We start from the raw sequence: 18,711 nt of genomic DNA, 5'->3' as shown, positions 1-18,711 counted from the left end.
TAGGCATTATGTCTACTAACTCCATTGCACTCTCCCAAGAGCCTAGAACAGTGCTCTGCACAAAGTAAGCACTCAACAAATACTACTGATTGTGAACAGAATGGCTAACGGGGTTACTACGGGAGGTGGCTAAGCAATCTTTGCCCTAACAGTTGAATGCTCTCCAAATTCATACTCAGTCGCTGCTGCAAAATATGCTTCCTTTATAGTTTCATTCACACATTTGCACTCCTGTAGCTGTTAAAAGGAGTGAGGTCCTATATATTTCCCATACTATTACTATATAACAAAATACATTCCGAAATCATTATTACCCACTGAAGATTAACTATTATTTTCTATAGGGGAAAAACAGTCGTCATCACATTAAATAAAAATTAAAAACCAAAAAAAAGTGAAAAAATATTCTTGGAGATTATATGTAAGGGACACCAGAAAATAATTTTAAAAGGATGCTTTAATCATAGTACAAATGTAAACCCCAAACTTACTCTCCCAAGTTCTTAGTACAGTGCTCTGTAGACAGTAAGCATCAATAAAAACAATCACTCAAATTAGTCATATTTATTGAGCACTTACTATGTGCAGAGCACTGTACTATGCATTTGGGAGAATACAATCTAATAGAGTCACTAGGTTCCCTTCCCATTAGGAGTTATGTTTGCTTCTAATGGACATTGCAAAAATGAGCTGAGGGGCAAATTTTCCTAACCTGTCTAATGCGAATGGCCTCCTGAACTTCAGCATCCAGTTCTGAGAGCTCAGCGAGTGTATTTTCCAAATCAGCAGAAATCAGTTCCTTTGCTTTCATGAACTTTTCCTTTTCTTTGCTGCTCAAGGCATTCATTATTCGCAGGCTGGATTGCACTTCTTCTTGATGTATCTGGACCTTTCGGATCTCTTCTTGAATATTCTGAAGTTTTAGATCCAAGCTCAGTGTTCCACTCAGTTCTGCTTTCACCCGTCTCAGCCAATCAAGGGAGCGGCAGATTTCTGTCTGGAAGTCTATGCTTTGAACCAGCCGGTTTTCACACTCCATTACCGTTTCCCCAATAGTAGCAGTCAATGACTTCAGCTCCTCTTGCCACAGCTGGACCTGGTGGCTTGCCGCTTCATAGACTTCAGGGTCAAGGTGTGGAGAAAGGTCTTCAAGATGTTCATTCACTTGCTTCAGGAGAATTCCTGAATCTTGCAGGCTACCCGCCAGGGCATGATACGCTTTCAGCTTCTCCTCCACAGGTAATGTCTCCTCATTCACTTGAATCTGCTCTTTCCTCACAGACTCCAGTTGTTTCTTCAGTTGTTGACACAAATCCTCGTACTTCTGGCATGCAGTGGTGGTGTCTTCTAACAAACTCAATCGCTGTTCTACTTGTCTTTTCAGCTTGTGATACAGGGTAACCAGCTGAAGCATCTCTTCTGGCTCCCATGGTTGGCCCGTGCTGCGGAAACCCTCTTTCTTTTGGTTGAGTTCATCGACTGCTGCCCCCAGGCTCAAGGCTTCTCCAAGAAGAGCTTTGCACCCCTCCTGAAGTGTAAAGGCCTCCTCAGCTAACAAGCTTTTGGGGGCTTTATCCATGGTCAGAAACTGATCCTCAAGCTCACTCAGAGCCTGGATCGTCAGAACAATCAGAGAAGCATATTCTTTCCGAGCAAGAATTGCTTCCTGAACCTTGTAGAACTTGTCTTTAGCTAGCGCAACAACAACACTGAATTGTTGGGGAAGGGAACTCAGCTTTTCTTCAAGGTAGGGATGGTCCACTTCGTTGAGTGTTGGTAGGATCTCCTGACCACTTCTCTGCAGTGTCAGGAGAAGGTTTTCGTACTCAGGAGACTGTTCAAGAATCTGCTGGTACTTTGCCAGCTGGGAGTAAAGCCCATTATTGCCATTCATTAAGTTAATTTCAGGAAAAGTAACAATATCTGCTTGCTTCAACCAGTGGCACATTTTATCAAAATCTTCTTTAAAATACTTCCTGGAAACCATATTTTTCTCCAGTTCTTGCAGTCGTTGGCTGCATTTTTGCAAAACCGTGTCATAGACACTCTGGAGTTCCTGCAGCTTGCTTAGCACTTCGTACTTCTCTTGCTCTGTTGCTTCTTTCATTAACTCTCGCCCTTGAGCCCAAAGTCCAGTAATTTCATTCTGATAGGTCTTTAAACTGGCTTGGGTACTTTTACAAGTTTTAACCTGTTTACCCACATCATCTGGTAGCAGGCAGATGTGTTCGTGGAATGTTATCTTTCTCTCATGCTGCTGAATTTGACTGGTAGCCTGAAACACTGCTATGAGAAACTGAGTCTTCTCAGATACAGCTTTATTTAAGAATTTTCTCTTCTGGTCTACTAAGTTGGTGAGGCTATGCATGTGACTTTGAGCATCAGAGAGTACCTTCTGGATCAACTGTCTTTCATTAAGGCCCAGGTCAGCCATGACCCTATCAGCATCCTTGATGAGAGACTTTAGATGCATCTGTTTTGTCTCCAGTTCGCTGCAAATGGCAAGATGATCCATGAGAAGATTTTGGGCTAAATCTGGAGGAGGGCTATGTTGGAGGGCCTCAGAAATACTAGGCTGTTGTTCTTCTGCCCACTCCATTAAATCTTGAAATCTGGACTGGACCAAATTTAACTCTTCCAACGTGGTGACGGACACTTGGATTTTCTTTTTGATGAGGTCTTCCAGCTGAAACCATCGCTGCTCAAAATGCCTAGTCTGTTCCTTGACTAGTTCTTTATCATCCAGATTCAAGTGATCCATCATTTTCTGCTTCTGGTCTTTCAAGTCTCCAATTGCATACCTTTTTTCTTCCAGGGCCTCTGCCAATTTTTTCAAAGCCTCAAGATGCACAGTTGTACTGTCAGCATCTGACCTGAAAATGAAATTCAGAATGGACAATGAAGTTTCCATGTTTATATAACATGATTTTAATTACAAGAAAAATGTTCAAATACTTTCAGTATATGGAATCATCCTTATTGAATTTTCTAAGGGCTTTTATCCTTTAGTTGCCCAGTCCAAATGTAAATAGGTAGAGAAAACCTCATTGGATTGAGAAATTTCCCCACATTAGAATGCATTTTCATAAACATTGTGACAATCATAGTGCTAGTAGTATTTACTGAGTGTTCACTTGACGCAGTGCTCTATAGTAGGGACTTGGGAAATTCAGGAAACAAAAAGTGACACTTCATAAAAATATTACAGCCTTTCTCCGATTTCTTTTTAACCCATTAACTTTGTCCCTCAGGTACACTCCTGTGGCCACATATTTACATCCACCTCATAGAGAATGCTCCCAGGGATAGCCTGTTGGGAGTCCATGGAGGCTATCCTCCATTGAGTACTCTGAATTGGGAGAATACTCTCCACCATTCTACTGGGAATTTAAGGCCCAATGATAAGGCCTTGTGCCCCTATGATAATGACAGAGCCTAGCCAATTTGGGAGTGTTTTCTGTATAGTGATGGAACTGTGTTCAGTTAGGGAAAGTCTAGGTTTGTTTCTATGACAAATTGTTCCTGTGGGATTAGTGCTGGAATGTCACCTCATGTCAGAACTTGAGAACTAGAAGCAAAGTGACAGGAGTTAGAGATTAATAGAGAGTGGCAGGATATGAGGAAACTGCCACCAGGTAATTGAATAAACCGCAGGCATCCAGAAACCCTACACATCTGTTACGGTTGGACTACACAGCAAATTAACTTTTCCTGCTGTAACTCTTTTGTCATCACACCTGACCAAAGATCCAGGACTAGCTTAAGGTAATATGCAAATGAGGGAACTTCCTTACCCATAGTTAAAAAACTAAAATGTCCAACTGTAAGAAGCTGAGTCCGTCCAGACAGAAACTAAGAGGTGAGGTTAGAGTTGGAAGAGAGGAGGTGGAGGCAGTAGGTGTAAACAACTTGTTTGAGGAGCTAAGAAAAGTTTGGTAGGAAGGAGATGAGGCAGTAAATGGAGGGTCCAGGGATCAAGACAAGTATTTTGAGGATAAGGGATTCGTGAACAAGTTTGAAAGCAGAGGGGAAGGAGCCACTGAGAGTGAGCAGTTGAAGATGCTGGTCAGGAGAAAGGGAAAATGTTTTTAATAAAGGCATGAAAGGGTGTGATCAGTGGCATAGATGGAGGAAATAGATTTCAAAAGAAGGTGGGAAATCTCCTCTTGAGGTACTCCTGTGAAGGATGAGAAAACCAACAAGAGGCAGGACAAAGCATAGGGTTGACAGGTGCAAAGGAGATTTTAGGGAGTTCATGCCTGATGATTTCAGTTCTGACAACGAAAGAGATGGCCCAGTCAACACCTCCATCCCACACATTCCCCATAGAGGAATGAAGAGCAATTTGGCATAGGAGTGTATATGGAGATGCATTGATCTGCTGCATGCCAAGTCCTTCAGTATCCTCAGAATAGGGCTGGTAGGTGAACTCCCTTTGAATGATCTCTTGCTTTTCTGAGCATGCAGAGTCAGCCAGGTTCTCAGTTTAGCAATTATGAACATGTACAATGAATATTTAGATTCAACATACAAAATTATTAGCTGTAGAATGAATCTGCCTAATAGAACATTTTGGCTTAAAGAAAGTGAGGTCAGCTTTACCTGGCCAAGTTGTCCCATTCCTTGGTAAATTTTTCTAAGAAGACTTCCACGACATTCAAGCAATCGTGGTAATCCCTTGTCCTCTGAAGATCTTCCTCTCTTTGTAAGAGCAAACTATTAGTCTGTAGGCATAGGTCCATCCACTGGTTTCTTAAATGACCTATTTCACTGTGCTCAGGGGACTCCTGTCCTTGAGTCAGCTTGTTCACCTTTTCAGTGACAGCTGTGACAGATGTTTGCTTGGACTGCAGCTTTTGAACAAATTCCTGGAGAAAAAACAGAGAAGCATGAGCACTCTCTAAAGAATACAAAACATATAGATTTAAACATGTAGCAGAATTGAGTCTGATGCTTTATGATTATTTTTGTTGGTGAAATCACAGAAAGCTAGAGACTTGGTGGGTTGGTGAGGGGTTTTAGAAAGGGTCTCCAAGTTAAGCCGTCTACCTGAAGGTGCAGGAAAAGGAAGTGAAATGATTTTTCTACTAGCAAAATTCATTCACATCTAAGTCAAATGAATGGTACATCTTAGGGTTTCTGAGCCTGGCTCTGAAGGTGTCCTGGGATATCTCCACTCCATCACAATTAATCAAAATGGTCTAAAAATGAAAGGGCAAAAGAGTAAACAACAAATGGGAATGTTTACCTTCCTTATGAAGGTAAAGGCAGGAACAGAGATATTAGTATAACAGTGAACAGTGAGTCAGATCAAAGAACCTTCTAGATAAGATGGAGAATTATAAAGAGCAAGGACAAGCAGGCATGTACAGAACTACAGGGTGAGCATGTTAGGCACAAGGAGATAAGAGGGCTCAGGTCAAGACTACCCCTTTGTCTCCTTCCCAACATGGTGCATTTTTAGGTTTTGTTGCTCTTGTGAAACCCCAGTTCCTCCTTTGCCTTCCAATCACTGAACCCCTACAAAATACAGAAACTTAGTATCCGAGTTGGAGTTGCCCAGTAGACAAAGGATAGCTTTGATGCTAGGATTTTCTGAATGAGAGCAATGAAATCAATTCCCTTGGAAACCTTAACCTCACTGCGACTGAAGCGATCACTTGTAATCATACATTTCCTTAAAACATCTTGCAGTACTTCAGTTGATTTCTGTGGCCGACAGTTTATTTATTTAGCTCCCAATATGAGCAGAGAACAGTGCAAGGCATTTCATCAATTTCAGGGGTCAAACAAAATGGTCCCTTCTACCTGTTTATAATCTAATGGAGAACAGCACCTTCTAACATATGAACTGGACTGATTCTGGAGTTCTGCCCCTAAGTCAACCCAGGCTTACTGAAATGAATGGTTTGTGGGTCTTGTGCAGACATTAAAGGTTTTGTAGCAACGGCTGCAGATGGGAAGAATCTAACTCGAGAGCAGACACCACAGTGGCAGGCAATAGGATCAGGTGGGGAGGGATGGAAAGAACCAGTAGCAAGAAGGGGAAGGGGTCACTTTGAAGTCAACAAAATCATTTGGCCTATTAATAAGGGAAATGTCCTGGGTAACATACTGCAAACATGTTTAGCTCTGATTGTAAAAGACTCTTCTGACCTTAAAAAAAATTAGACAACTTTCTTTGCAGTTCTCTGTAAAATTCTAAAACTAAACAGAGCTTAATTAATAATAATAATAATAATAATGTTGGTATTTGTTAAGCGCTATGTGCTGTTCTAAGCGATGGGGGAGATACAGGGTAATCAGGTTGTCCCACGCGAGGCTCACAGTTAATCCCCATTTTCCAGATGAGGTAACTAAGGCACAGAGAAGTGAAGTGACTTGCCCACAGTCACACAACTGACAAGTGGCAGAGCCGGGAGTCGAACCCATGACCTCTGACTCCGAAGCCCAAGCTCTTTCCACTGAGCCATGCTGCTTCCGCATAATTACTGATGCCACCCAAAGATTCTGGACACTATTGATATTAAAAGTCATTAGCCACAAGCAAGTTGGCTTAGAGAAGCAGTGTGGCTCAGTGGAAAGAGCCCGGGCTTGTGAGTCAGAGGTCATGGGTTCGAATGCCGGCTCTGCCACTTGGCAGCTGTGTGACTGTGGGCAAGTCCCTTAACTTCTCTGTGCCTCAGTTCCTCATCTGTAAAATAGGGATTAACTGTGACCCTCCCGTGGGACAATCTGATTACCCTGTATCTACCCCAGTGCTTAGAACAGTGCTCTGCACATAGTAAGCACTTAACACATACCAACATTATCATTATTATTATTTTAGGAGGCTAGGGGAGGGATTCATCTGAGGATGGATTTCCCTGATAGGTTTTTGGCTACCACACTCTTACAGCATTTCACTTCATTCATTCAATCGTTTTTACTGAGTGCTTACTCTGTGCCAAGGACTGTACTAAGTGCTTGGGAGAGTACACTATAAGAACAGACACATACCCTGTCCACAATGGACTAACAGTCACTTCTCACACTATTACAGCATTTCACTCCAGCATCAAGAAAAGCTGCTTTCTCCCATCCAAGTTTTCTTATGTATAGCTGCTCTGGCCCTTTAGAAATAGCAGCTAACACCTGGGACAGTGTAAGCACGGGATCTTGTGAATACATTAATAGTCTGGTCTTCTTAATATCATTTCAGCACCATTGTTACAGCTAATGGAAAATCACTATCTTAAGCACATATCTTTATATAAATTATTTATATTAACATCTGCCTACCCCAGTAGATTGCAAGCTGGTTGAGGGCAGGGAACATGAGTGCTAAGTATTCTCCCAAGTGATTAGTACAGTGCTCTGCATATAGTAAGCATTCAGTAAATACCATTGTTGTTATTACTTACTTTGACTTGGGAAACAATGTTCTGTGCGATGTTTAGCTCCAGTTCTGCCTGCCTTCGTTTCATATTCTGTAGCTGCTGATCTGCATCCTGGAAATATATCCAGAGTTCTGTCTTCATTTGTTTAATCTCCTCCCAGCCTTGATTCAAATTCTGTGAGCGATTTATCTCTTGTTCAATCTATTTAGGGGGAAAAATGGGCAAGGTAAACCACACACAGTAGGCAACCTACTCTACGATACAAACCAGGCAACTTCAGTTAAAAGATTTTTAGTGGGGTGGAAAAGGAGGGAAATATATATATATATATATATAAATACATTTATAGTAACATTAAAATGACATTGTAGATCATTACGTTTGCATCAGTGAGCAAGTTGGAAAATAATTTTATTTCAGTTTTATCTTGGTAAAGGAAAACTACCCAATGAATATGACACAATAAGATTACATTTTGTGATTTAAGAACATTTGCTTTAATTCTGTCACCACTGATCTCCTTGTCACCACATCCAACAGCCTCTATTCCATCCCAATCCTCCTTGACCTCTCAGCTGCTTTCGACACTGTGGACCACCCCCTTCCGGAAATGTTATCCAACCTTGGATTCACTGACGATGTCTTCTCCCGGTTTTCCTCTATCTCTCTGTCTCCTTCGCAGGCACTCTCTGTCTCATTCTCAATCTCCTCCGTGGGCTCCTTCTCTGCCTCTCCCTCCAAACGTGAGGGTTCCTCAAGGTTCAGTTTTGGGTTCCTTTCTATTCTCCATCTATAGCTACTCCCTTGGAAAACTCATTCACTCCTATGACTCCCACACCCACTGCCACCACCTCTAAGCAGATGGTATCGAAATCTACTTCTCCAGCCCTGATCTCTCTTCCTCTCTGCAGGCTCACATTTCTTCTTGCCATCAAGACATCTCTACTTGGATGTCCTTCCGTCACCTCATGCTTAACATTTCCAAAACAGAACTCCTTATCTTCCCACCCAAACCCTGTTCTCCCTCTGACTTTCCCAACAATGTAGATGGCAGCACCATCCCTCCAGTCTCTTAAGCCCATAACCTTGGTGTTATGACAATAACCTGGAGTAGATTCAAGCTCATTTGGTTGGACACAGACCATGTCCCATGCAACAATGTTAATCCCCATTTCACAGATGAGGTAACTGAGGCACAGAGAGGTTAAATGACTTGCCTAAGGTTAAACAGCAGACAAGTGGCAGAGGCAGGATTCCAGGTCCTCTAACACCCAGGCCCGTGCTTTAACCACTAGGGCAGGCTGCTTTTCAAATTGAATATCATATTATAATTGTAGGGCAATGAGATGTGCCATGGAAATTGATAATGGAAAAACTAAGTGATTCATTCATAGATATTACTTTCAGGGTATATTTCATTCTAATGCATTTTTTTCAAATTATTTCACCTGCTTATAAAAAAGGAATAGATTTATAGATTTTGCAAAAGGTTGAAATAAATATAATCATCCTAGGATAACATCGTTGAAGTATTCTCTGCAGTAGGAAAAGGGCAACCCAGGACTCATATACTTTACAATAATTTAAGCACTTTTTTTGCAAATTATCTGAAAATAGAGGATGTGCACATAACTAAGAACAATAAACAGTTTTCAAAAGCTGGACCTGTGCAATCCCACACTCAATTGTGCCATGATGCATATTTCCTATACACATTTTGGCTACAATACAATGAGGAAATGTTAATACTAATGAGGCAACATTTTTAAATTATTATAAAATATATATTTGAATATGCATGTACACTATGAATTACTTATATTAATGTCTGTCGCTCTATCTAGATTTAGTTCAGTGTAATCAGGGAATGTGTCTGCCAACTCTGCTGTATTGTACTCTCCCAAGCACATAGCACTCAATAAATACCACTGATTGATTGGAAGTTCTTCCAACAGGGTATATTGGTTCAGGATGGGCGTGTCATGCTACCAAAGAAATTCTTGTGTGTCTGCAGGTGGCATCAGAGCACATTAACATACTACAGTTCATCTTTCCTTAATCCCTGGACAAGAATGCCATACTCAAGTTATAGAACTGAATGTGATGCAAAAATGCTCAGGGTTGCTTGAAACTCATTTATTGTATTTGTAAAGCAAAAAGTCAAGTGATGGCTTACCATCTGCAAATGAAGCAGAATGGCAAGAATTTAGGCCACTTAAAATGACAAAAACAGCTGATAAGCCATTTAGACATATATAGTGACTGTCTTAGAATCTTCTGTGCATGCTTGTTCTTAAACATGGAATAGGATGACTTCTGCAGTTATTCCTTACCATTTGCTTTGTTTGTTGAATGCTTTTTGCTGTAGTCTTCACTTCAGGATTGGACAAATCACACATTGAGCATAAAAGATCTAAATAGGTTCTCGCCTGTTCCTGTAGAGCTCGGAATTGTTTGACCTAAAAAAAAAAAAAGGAACATTACTAAATGGTAAATGAACAACATACTTTAGTTTTCCAAATTTTTTTTTACAATTTTATGCCTACAACACTACTTAATTGAAGTGAAGGGAAAAAACAGCAATGCTATGATATTTTTTTTCTATCCTAGTAAATTAAAATGTAACAAATGAAAATGAAATGAAAGAAATACAGCAATAAGATATACATATGACTTCCTTCCAAAAACTCAGAGCATTTTTGCATCCCTTTTGTAATCTGCCTTTACAAAAATCTTGGTGGGCTTTTATTCTGATCTGCCACGTGCTTGCTTTGTGACCTTGAGAAGCAGCAGGACCTGGTGAAAAAAGCACAAGCCTGGGAGTCAGAGGACCTGAGTTCTAAACCCAGCTCTGGCATCTGATGTATGACCTTGGGCAAGTCACTTCACTTCTCTGTGCCTCAGATACCTCTTCTGTAAAATTGGGCATGAAATGTGCCCAATCTGATTATCTTGTTATCAATCCCCAGAATTTAATACCGTACTTGGCACATAGTAAGGATTTCCACAAATACTCTTAAAATAATTCAAAACTTCTCTGTGCTTCAGTTTCCACATCTATAAAATGGAATGTAGTACCTATTCCCCTCTCTACTTAGACTGTGAATTCTGTGGGACAAGGACTGAGACAGGCCTGATTATTTGTATTCACACCAGCACTTAGTACAGTGTCTGGAACACAGTAAATGCCTAACAAATACCATAAAAAAGTTACTTAACTTCTCTGTGTCTCGGTTTCCTCATCTGTAAAATGGAAGTTGATGTTTGCTAATTCTGTTGTATTGCACTCTCCCAAATCCTTAATACAGTGCTTTGCACATAGAAATCGCTCAATAAACGCCACTGATAGATTGACTGAAAAAGAGTGAATTTTAGCCGTGTTGTGAAGGTTGAATTGATGGGATTTGGTGACAGACTGAATATGTCAATTGAATGAGAGAGATAAGTAAGGAAGAATGCCAAAGTTATGGACTTGTGATACAGGGTGGTGCTGTGGTGTGATGGTGCTGTCCAAAGTGATGGGAAAGTCAGAAAATTTAGAAAAACCTATATTACTGTAATGTAAAAGCAATAAAGCTCCTGTTACCTGTACAGAGATGCTATTACCTGCTTAGCTGCATCTGCTCGGCAAAAAGGTGGCTGAGGGTTTGGTTTTATATCTGGCTGAACTGCAGAAAGCCATGCCTGGCACTGTTGTAGCGTATCTTGCCGGCTGACGTGCTTCTGGAGTTCATGCTCCAAACTCTGATATACCTGAAACAAGAGGATCAAAGAACTATACTGATACTGCAAGAAAAACATTCATTTTCTCAAAAATGGCTGGGCTCCAATATAAGAAATTAAAGCCCATTGTTGATAACCATTTTTACTCAACTCCAAACTTTATCCACAAGTGTCATTTTAGTGTCATTTATCGTTTTAAATACTTTTCTAAATACACTCCATGTGTTCCTGGAATTGGACCTTCCTCATCCCATCAGAAATAAATGGTGTCATATATAAACCAGGGGCACATGAGTCCACGTGTCTAAATAAGTGCCCAAGTGTATATATTATTGTTTACCAACACATAGTTGGTGTATACACTGAACTGCATAAAATAGGAGTACTAAAACTATAAATTATGGAAATAATCTCAGTGTAGCAGAAACAATACTCCATCATTTCATGACCTTTTACAGAGAAAGGTGCATATAGACAGGAGATGGACTTGGAACATTATTTAGTATGAAACTTTCCAAGTGGGGGTTCTCTGGTGACATCTCCAGTATCTCCTGGGAAATCTTGGGCACTGCTCTGTTTTAGTTTCCTCCACTTGGACTTCCCAAACTGTTCAAGCATGTTCCATGCACTGGTGCACCAGTAATTCAGGATCCAGGAGTCACAAATAAACAGGACTTCTGTATGCTTAACCCTTATGTATATAGATTACTGCTTCTCCCTGCATTGCTTTGTGAATGCAGAATGGCAGCAGTAGGCAGACCCAACATTGCAAGTCAGAAAGCATAGCTCCAATACATCCTCCTGCTTTACAGGTAATAATTATAATATTTGTTAAGTGTTTACTATGTGCTAGGCACTGTACTAAGCACTGGGGTGGATACAAGCAAATTGGGTTGGACACAGTTCCTGTCCCCTGTGGAGATCATAGTCTCAATCCCCATTTTACAGAAAAGGTAATTTAGGCCCAGAGAAGTAAAGTGTTAGTACAGTGCTCTGCACATAGTAAGCTTTCAATAAATACAACTGAATAAATCAGTAAAGTGACTTGACAGCAAATAAGTAGCAGAGCCGTGATTAAAACCTATGACCTTCTGACTCCCATACCCGTGCTCTATACACTACAATGTACTGCTTCTCCTATAACTATAGCAGAATTATAGTCTCTCTGGGCTCACTAGTCACACACCAAAAAAGCCACAAACATTTGAAATTTCTATTTCCACTCTTTATTCTCCAACTGTGAGAAATAAAGCAGCTTAAATATACAGAAAACCTTCATGCATGCCAACGAGCTGCCCTGAGAATGAGGTTGATCTGTATCTGCAGGTGGGTTCTATTGGTGAACTGAGCATGATATGACTGAACAACTGTAACCCACACCAGTCTGTGCTGGTGTCAGCTGACTTACCTGAGCTACATTTCATTATGCCAAGGTTAAGCAGTTGAGCTTAATAGCCACAATACCAATTAGCAAGTACTTTCTCTCTTTAAATAACAGGCAAGGTAGAAGGAAAAGAGATGGAACCAAGCACATATTTCTTTACCAGCAAGGCTTGGGAGCTTGGACTCCATATAGTAGACAGAGAGGGGATCCTTGAAGACTTCAACATTCAAGTGCTCATTCCCAATGACCCTTCCACTACTTGCTTCCTCAAATTCCTCAACTCTAATGACCTTCTACTTCACCCCTCCTTACTCACTCGCCAACCTAAACTATTTGCTTGATCTCATAACCAAAGTTACTGCAAAATCTCTGTTCTCACCAACTCTGAAATCCCTCTATGTGACCACAACCTCTTCACGTGCTTCTCTCGCACACACTCACTCTCTGCAAATTTGTCCTGTTCCCTTTCAGAGATCTCCAATCTTTTAAACCCCTCTAATTTTCCCAAGTTATCATGCCATATCTGGTCTATTCCCCAACTACCTTCTCTTGAGACACAAACTGATGCTTTTAATTTTACCATCTCCACTAAACTCAACTCCTTCGCTCCCCTGTCCTTTTGCCAGTCTCATACCCTAACCAGCAGTTCTGGATCACCTATTCAGAATGCTTCCTCCACTCCTTGGCTTGAGCTGCAGAGCACTGCTGTTGGAAATCCAGATATAAGGTGAACCTCAAGTGCCTCAAATTCATTCTCACCTGCTTTAAACTGTGCTCTCTCCTCTATCCAGCATATTATTTCTCCACCCTTTTGAATGCCCATACCCATTACCCACTCTAGCTGTTTTGGACTCCCTCCTCAAATCTTCTGTCTTCCCCTGTCCACCATCTCTTGCCCTAGTAATCTGGCCATGTACATTATTGAAAAAATTGAAACCATCAGGTGTGATCTCCCTAAAATATCCCCTTCTCCTCTCCAGTCCCTTCCTCCTCCTGCCCCTTCTTTGACACTCCCATCTTTTCCATCACTATCTCAAGAGGAAATCAACTGCATCCTCTCAAAATCTACCCCTTCCACCTGTGCCTCTGACCCCATCCCTTCACACTTTATCAAAACACTTGCCTCCTACTTCTCTCCCTGAAGGTAATTTTCAATCGATCACTTTCCAATGGTTTCATGCCCACTACTTTCAAAGATGCTCATGCATCTCCTATTCTATTCTGAAATTATTCATTTGTATCTACCTCACCCCCAGTGCTTTCAACAGTGCTTGACAAACAGTAAGTGCTTAGCAAATACCGTAATCACCATAATTATCATCCTAAAAACACCCTCGTTGGACCCCATAGTTCTTTCTGATTACTGTCCCATTTCCCACTGTCATCTATCTCATTTCATTCATTCATTCATTCAATAGTATTTATTGAGCGCTTACTATGTGCAGAGCACTGTACTAAGCGCTTGGGATGAACAAGTCGGCAACAGATAGAGACAGTCCCTGCCGTTTGACGGGCTTACAGTCTAATCGGGGGAGACAGACAGACAAGAACAATGGCACTAAACAGCGTCAAGGGGAAGAACATCTCGTAAAAACAATGGCAACTAAATAGAATCAAGGCAATGTACAATTCATTAACAAAATAAATAGGGTAACGAAAATATATACAGTTGAGCGGACGAGTACAGTGCTGTGGGGATGGGAAGGGAGAGGTGGAGGAGCAGAGGGAAAAGGGGAAAATGAGGCTTTAGCTGCGGAGAGGTAAAGGGGGGATGGCAGAGGGAGTAGAGGGGTTTGTTATCTGTCTTCAGACTCCTTGAGCAAGTTGTCTACATCCACTATCTCCTACTTCCTCTCTTTGATGCCCTACAACCTGGATTTCAGCTCCTTTACTCCACACACTGACTTTTGTAAATGGCTTTTACTCCATCCTACTCCTACTTGACTCAACTGCCTTTGACACTGTGGCCCATTCCCCTTTCCTTGAAGCATTATCTAACCTTGGCTTCACTGACACTGTCCTCTCCCAAATCTCCTCCTCTCTGGCTGCACCTTCTCAGTTTCTTTCACTGACTTCTCCTTTGCCTCCCACCCTAAAACTGTGGGAATCCCCCTAAGTTCATTTCTGGGTACCCTTCAATTCTCCAACTATACCCACTCCCTTGGAGAACTGACCCATTCCCAAGGCTTCAACCACCATCTATACACTACACTGGATAGTGAAGTAAAAGCAGCATGGTTTAGTGGAAATAGCACAAGCCTAGGAGTCAGAGGATGTGGGTACTAATCCAAGGACTGTCACTGCTTGCTGTGCAACTCTGGATAGGTCACTTAACTTCTCTGTCCTTCAATTTTCTAGGCTGTATATGACTATGAGCCCCATGTGGGAAGGGGGTTATGCCTGTCTTGAAGATCTTATATCTACCCCAGAACTTAGTACAATGCTTGGCACACAGTAGGTGCTTAATAAATACTATAATTATTATTATTCTATAGATGATTCCCAAATCTACCTCTCCAGCCCTGACCTCTCTCCCTCTCAGCAGGCTTACATTTCCTCCTGCCTTCAGTAAATCTCTACTTGGAAGTCCCTCCAATCCCTTAAACTTAACATGTCCAAAACAGAACTCTTCATCTTCCCACCTACACCCTAACTTTCCCCCATCCTCCCCCATCCTTCCCATCAATGTAGACTGTACCACTGTCTCACAATGTAGACTATCCTCCCTGTCTCACAAGCCCATAATCTTGGCATTTTTCTTGACTCATTTCTCATTCAACACACATATCAATCAATCTTATCTATTGAGCACTTACTATGTGCAGAGCACTGTATTAAGTGTTTGGGAGATTACGACAAAATTAGCAGATACATTCCTTTCCAATAATGAACTTACAGTTTAGAGGAACATATTCAATCCACCACTAAATCCTGTCGGTTTTACCTTCACAACATCGCTAAACAAAGCCCTTTCCTTGCCATTCAAACTGCTACTATTATATTCTGCCTTGGCTACTACATCAGCCTCTGTGCTGTCCTACCTGCCTCTTCCCACTCCAGTCCTTACTTTACTACTCTACCCAAGTTATTTTTCTAGAATATTATTCAGTCCACATCTCCCCACTCCTCAAGAACATCCAGTGGTTGCCTGTCCATCTCCACATCAAATAGAAACTCCTAACCATGGCTTTAAAGCACTCAGGCAGCTCACCATCTCCTACCTTACCTACCTAATTTCCTACAAAAACCCAGTCTACACACTTTGCTCCAATAACTCCAACCTACTCACTGTGCCTCCTCTCATCTATTTAGCCACTGACACCTTCACCATTTCCTCTATCTGACCTGGAACTTTCTCCCCTTAATATGACAGACCTCTACTCTCCTCACCTTCAAAATCTTATTAAAATCACACCTACTCCCAGAGGCCCCTACTCCCTCTCCATGATGCATCACCCTTGTATTTGAATCTGTACCCCTTAATCACTTTTTTTAAAAAATGGTATTTATTAAGCACTTACTATGGCCTAGACACTGTTCTAAGCACTGGGGTAGATACAAGCTAATCAGGTAGGACACAGTCCATGTCCAGATGGGACTCTCAGTCTTCATTTCCATTTCCATTCATCACACCCTCAGCCCCAGAGCATGCATGTGTACATATTTATGTTAAGTCTGTCTCCCCCTCTAGACTGTAAGCACCTTGAGGTCAGGGAATATGCCTAATAATTCTCTTTTATTGTACTCTTCCAAGTGCTTAGTATGGTGGTCTGTACACAGTATGCACTAAGTACCACTGATTTATTGATTCTCAGGTGTAAGGATAGAAAGGGTTATCTATAGGGCAGTAGGGGTTGGGAGAGGGGAGATGTTGGAAAGCCTGTGAGATGAAGCCCGCATCCTACATCCCCATTCCAACATTTCAAAGTCAGATTTTGCCAAAACTACAATAAAAAACATTTCACAAAAATGAAGGTCTTCACCAAGACCTACAAAAGAGAAATGCCATACTCTCCCTCAATAATCCATGAATTTTACACAATATCACTGAAGTAAACTTACCCTCTGAGCTGTGCTGCAGATTGCTGAGTAACTATCCTTGATCCCCTGGAGGTGTGCTTGCACATTTTGTTTAAGTTTAGCTTGAAGATGATCAGCACACTGGTTGATCAAACAGTCTCCTTTATTTTTAAGGCTATCCAAACGATCTTCAAACCCAGCAATATCTTCCATCATTGCCTAGAGGGAAGAAAAAAAATAATTAGTCTTACAGATAAAAATTCCAATGAATTAAAATGGAAAATGTTTTGAAATGATAAGCACTTTTAAAAAAATCTTTGGGCAGAAAAACCTGGGCTCTTGTACAACCAGCAGAGCCAGATTCTTTTGATGGGCCTAGATCATTTAGGTAGAGGCAATTCTTTTTATCCAGAAGTAATTTCAGCTGCAGTATTAGCTAGCTAGTACATACAGTTCTTCCATAATGAATGCTTTTACTCTGTTTTGGATCCATAAAGCACAGTTGGAAAATGTTGGAGAATGTTCTTCCAACAACACAACATTATCTGGTTAGAAAACAATGTGATGTTAGAATAACAATAATAATTTTTATATTTATTAAGCACTTACTATGTGCCAAGCACTGGGGTAGAAACGAGATAATCAGATTGGATAATCAGATTGGACACATCCTCTTTCTCCCACAGGGTTCACAGTTTTAAGAAGGAGGGAGAACAGGCATTTAATCCTCTTTTTTCAGGTAGGGAAACTGAAGCACAGAGAAATTAAGTAATTTTCCCAAGATCACACAAAAGGCAAGTAGCAGAGATGAGATTAGATAAGATGAGATTTTCTGACTCCCAGGCACATGATCTTTCCACTAGGCCAGGCAGCTTCCCTTATGCACGATGAGAGTTCTCTAATTCCAACTAGATCCTTAAACAATGTTTAACTATCTTCAAGCTAATTATCAACAAATGTTTACTGACCACCGAACTATGTGTAAAATATGGAATTGCATTTTCCTCTACTTGCCCTGTTGGTAAAGAATATCCAACTGTTTTAATTTTGTAACTGGAAGAAACTGCTGTATGCATTTGTGGGTTTGACCAAGGAGTATGTACTAGAAACATGAGTTTTTCCTAATGTGGACTCTGTGAAGTCTTAACTGCCAAGTCTTAATAGAACTGAGGGGTGCCTAAAAGACTGCATTTTTCTGCAAATTTTGAACTTGCTTTCAGGAACCAATTAAGAATAAGTAGGGAGGTTTACCTGATGCACTTGTTCCTTGGTCATGATAAATGGTGTCCACTTGTCTATATTTGGTAGTAGTTTTCAGAGGATATTTCATATGAAGCATTGTGGCTAAGTAGGAAGAGGACAGGGGATAGAGTCGGGGGACCTGGGTTCTAATTTTACCTCTGCCCATTGCCTACTGTGTGTCATTTGGCAAGTCACGTAACTTCTCTGTGCTTCAGTTTCTTCAACAGCAATATCCTGGATTCGATGCCTGTTCTCTCTCCCCCTTAGACTGTGAACCCACTGGGGTGGGGCAGGGACTGTGTCCAATCTGATTATCCTGTACATACCCAAGGGTTTGGTATAGTGCTGGGCAAACAGTAATATTTAAATATCATAATTTGTATTATTATTATTATTATTTGATATAAGCAGCATGGTTTAGTGGAAAGAGCACAGGCTTGGGAGTCAGAGATCATGAGTTCTACTCCTGCTCCACCACTTGTCAGCTGTGTGACTTTGGGCAAGTCACTTAACTTCTCTGTGCCTCAGTTACCTCATCTGTAAAATCGGGATTAAAACTGTGAGACCTGGGACAACCTGATAACCTTGTACCTCCCTTGTACCAAATATAATCCTCCAAATTAGAAAACCTCACAGATTTCTAATCTGGAAATCTGTCAGTTTCCAGATGAGGTCACTGAGGCCCCGAGAAGTGAAGCCATTTGCCTCAGGTTAGACAGTAGACAAGCGGTGGCGGCGGGATTGGAACCCACGACCTTGGACTCACAAGTGCCACTCAACCCCAGTGGTCTCTAATGTCAGCAGTGCTTAGAACAGTGCTTGGCACATAGTAAGTGCTTAACAAATACCATCATTATTATTAGTATTACTACCCTTGCATTAATTTCTTTCCTTGATATTTCTCAGAACATTATGAAGAAGAATGCTCAATAACAAAAAAGTTCAGATTCAAATTCCAATACT

General features: G+C 41.1%; 1 protein-coding gene across 12 annotated transcripts in view; it reads right to left on the bottom strand.

The window, feature by feature from the left end:
* Window positions 1-18,711, bottom strand: part of SYNE1 (spectrin repeat containing nuclear envelope protein 1) — a 518,607-nt gene that overhangs the window by 212,171 nt on the left and 287,725 nt on the right. For all 12 annotated transcript variants that reach the window (XM_029048032.2, XM_029048087.2, XM_029048053.2 and 9 more), the window contains 6 exons: window positions 16,549-16,725; window positions 10,986-11,132; window positions 9,713-9,838; window positions 7,404-7,580; window positions 4,603-4,868; window positions 713-2,873 (listed from right to left, as the gene is read on the bottom strand). In XM_029048032.2, coding sequence (XP_028903865.1) covers window positions 713-2,873; window positions 4,603-4,868; window positions 7,404-7,580; window positions 9,713-9,838; window positions 10,986-11,132; window positions 16,549-16,725 — 3,054 coding nt within the window. The remainder of the gene's footprint in view (window positions 1-712; window positions 2,874-4,602; window positions 4,869-7,403; window positions 7,581-9,712; window positions 9,839-10,985; window positions 11,133-16,548; window positions 16,726-18,711) is intronic.

This window comes from Ornithorhynchus anatinus, chromosome 2 (genome assembly GCF_004115215.2).
Source record: "Ornithorhynchus anatinus isolate Pmale09 chromosome 2, mOrnAna1.pri.v4, whole genome shotgun sequence".
NCBI classification, from domain to species: Eukaryota; Metazoa; Chordata; class Mammalia; order Monotremata; family Ornithorhynchidae; genus Ornithorhynchus; species Ornithorhynchus anatinus.
This window is presented reverse-complemented; position numbering and strand designations above follow the sequence as displayed.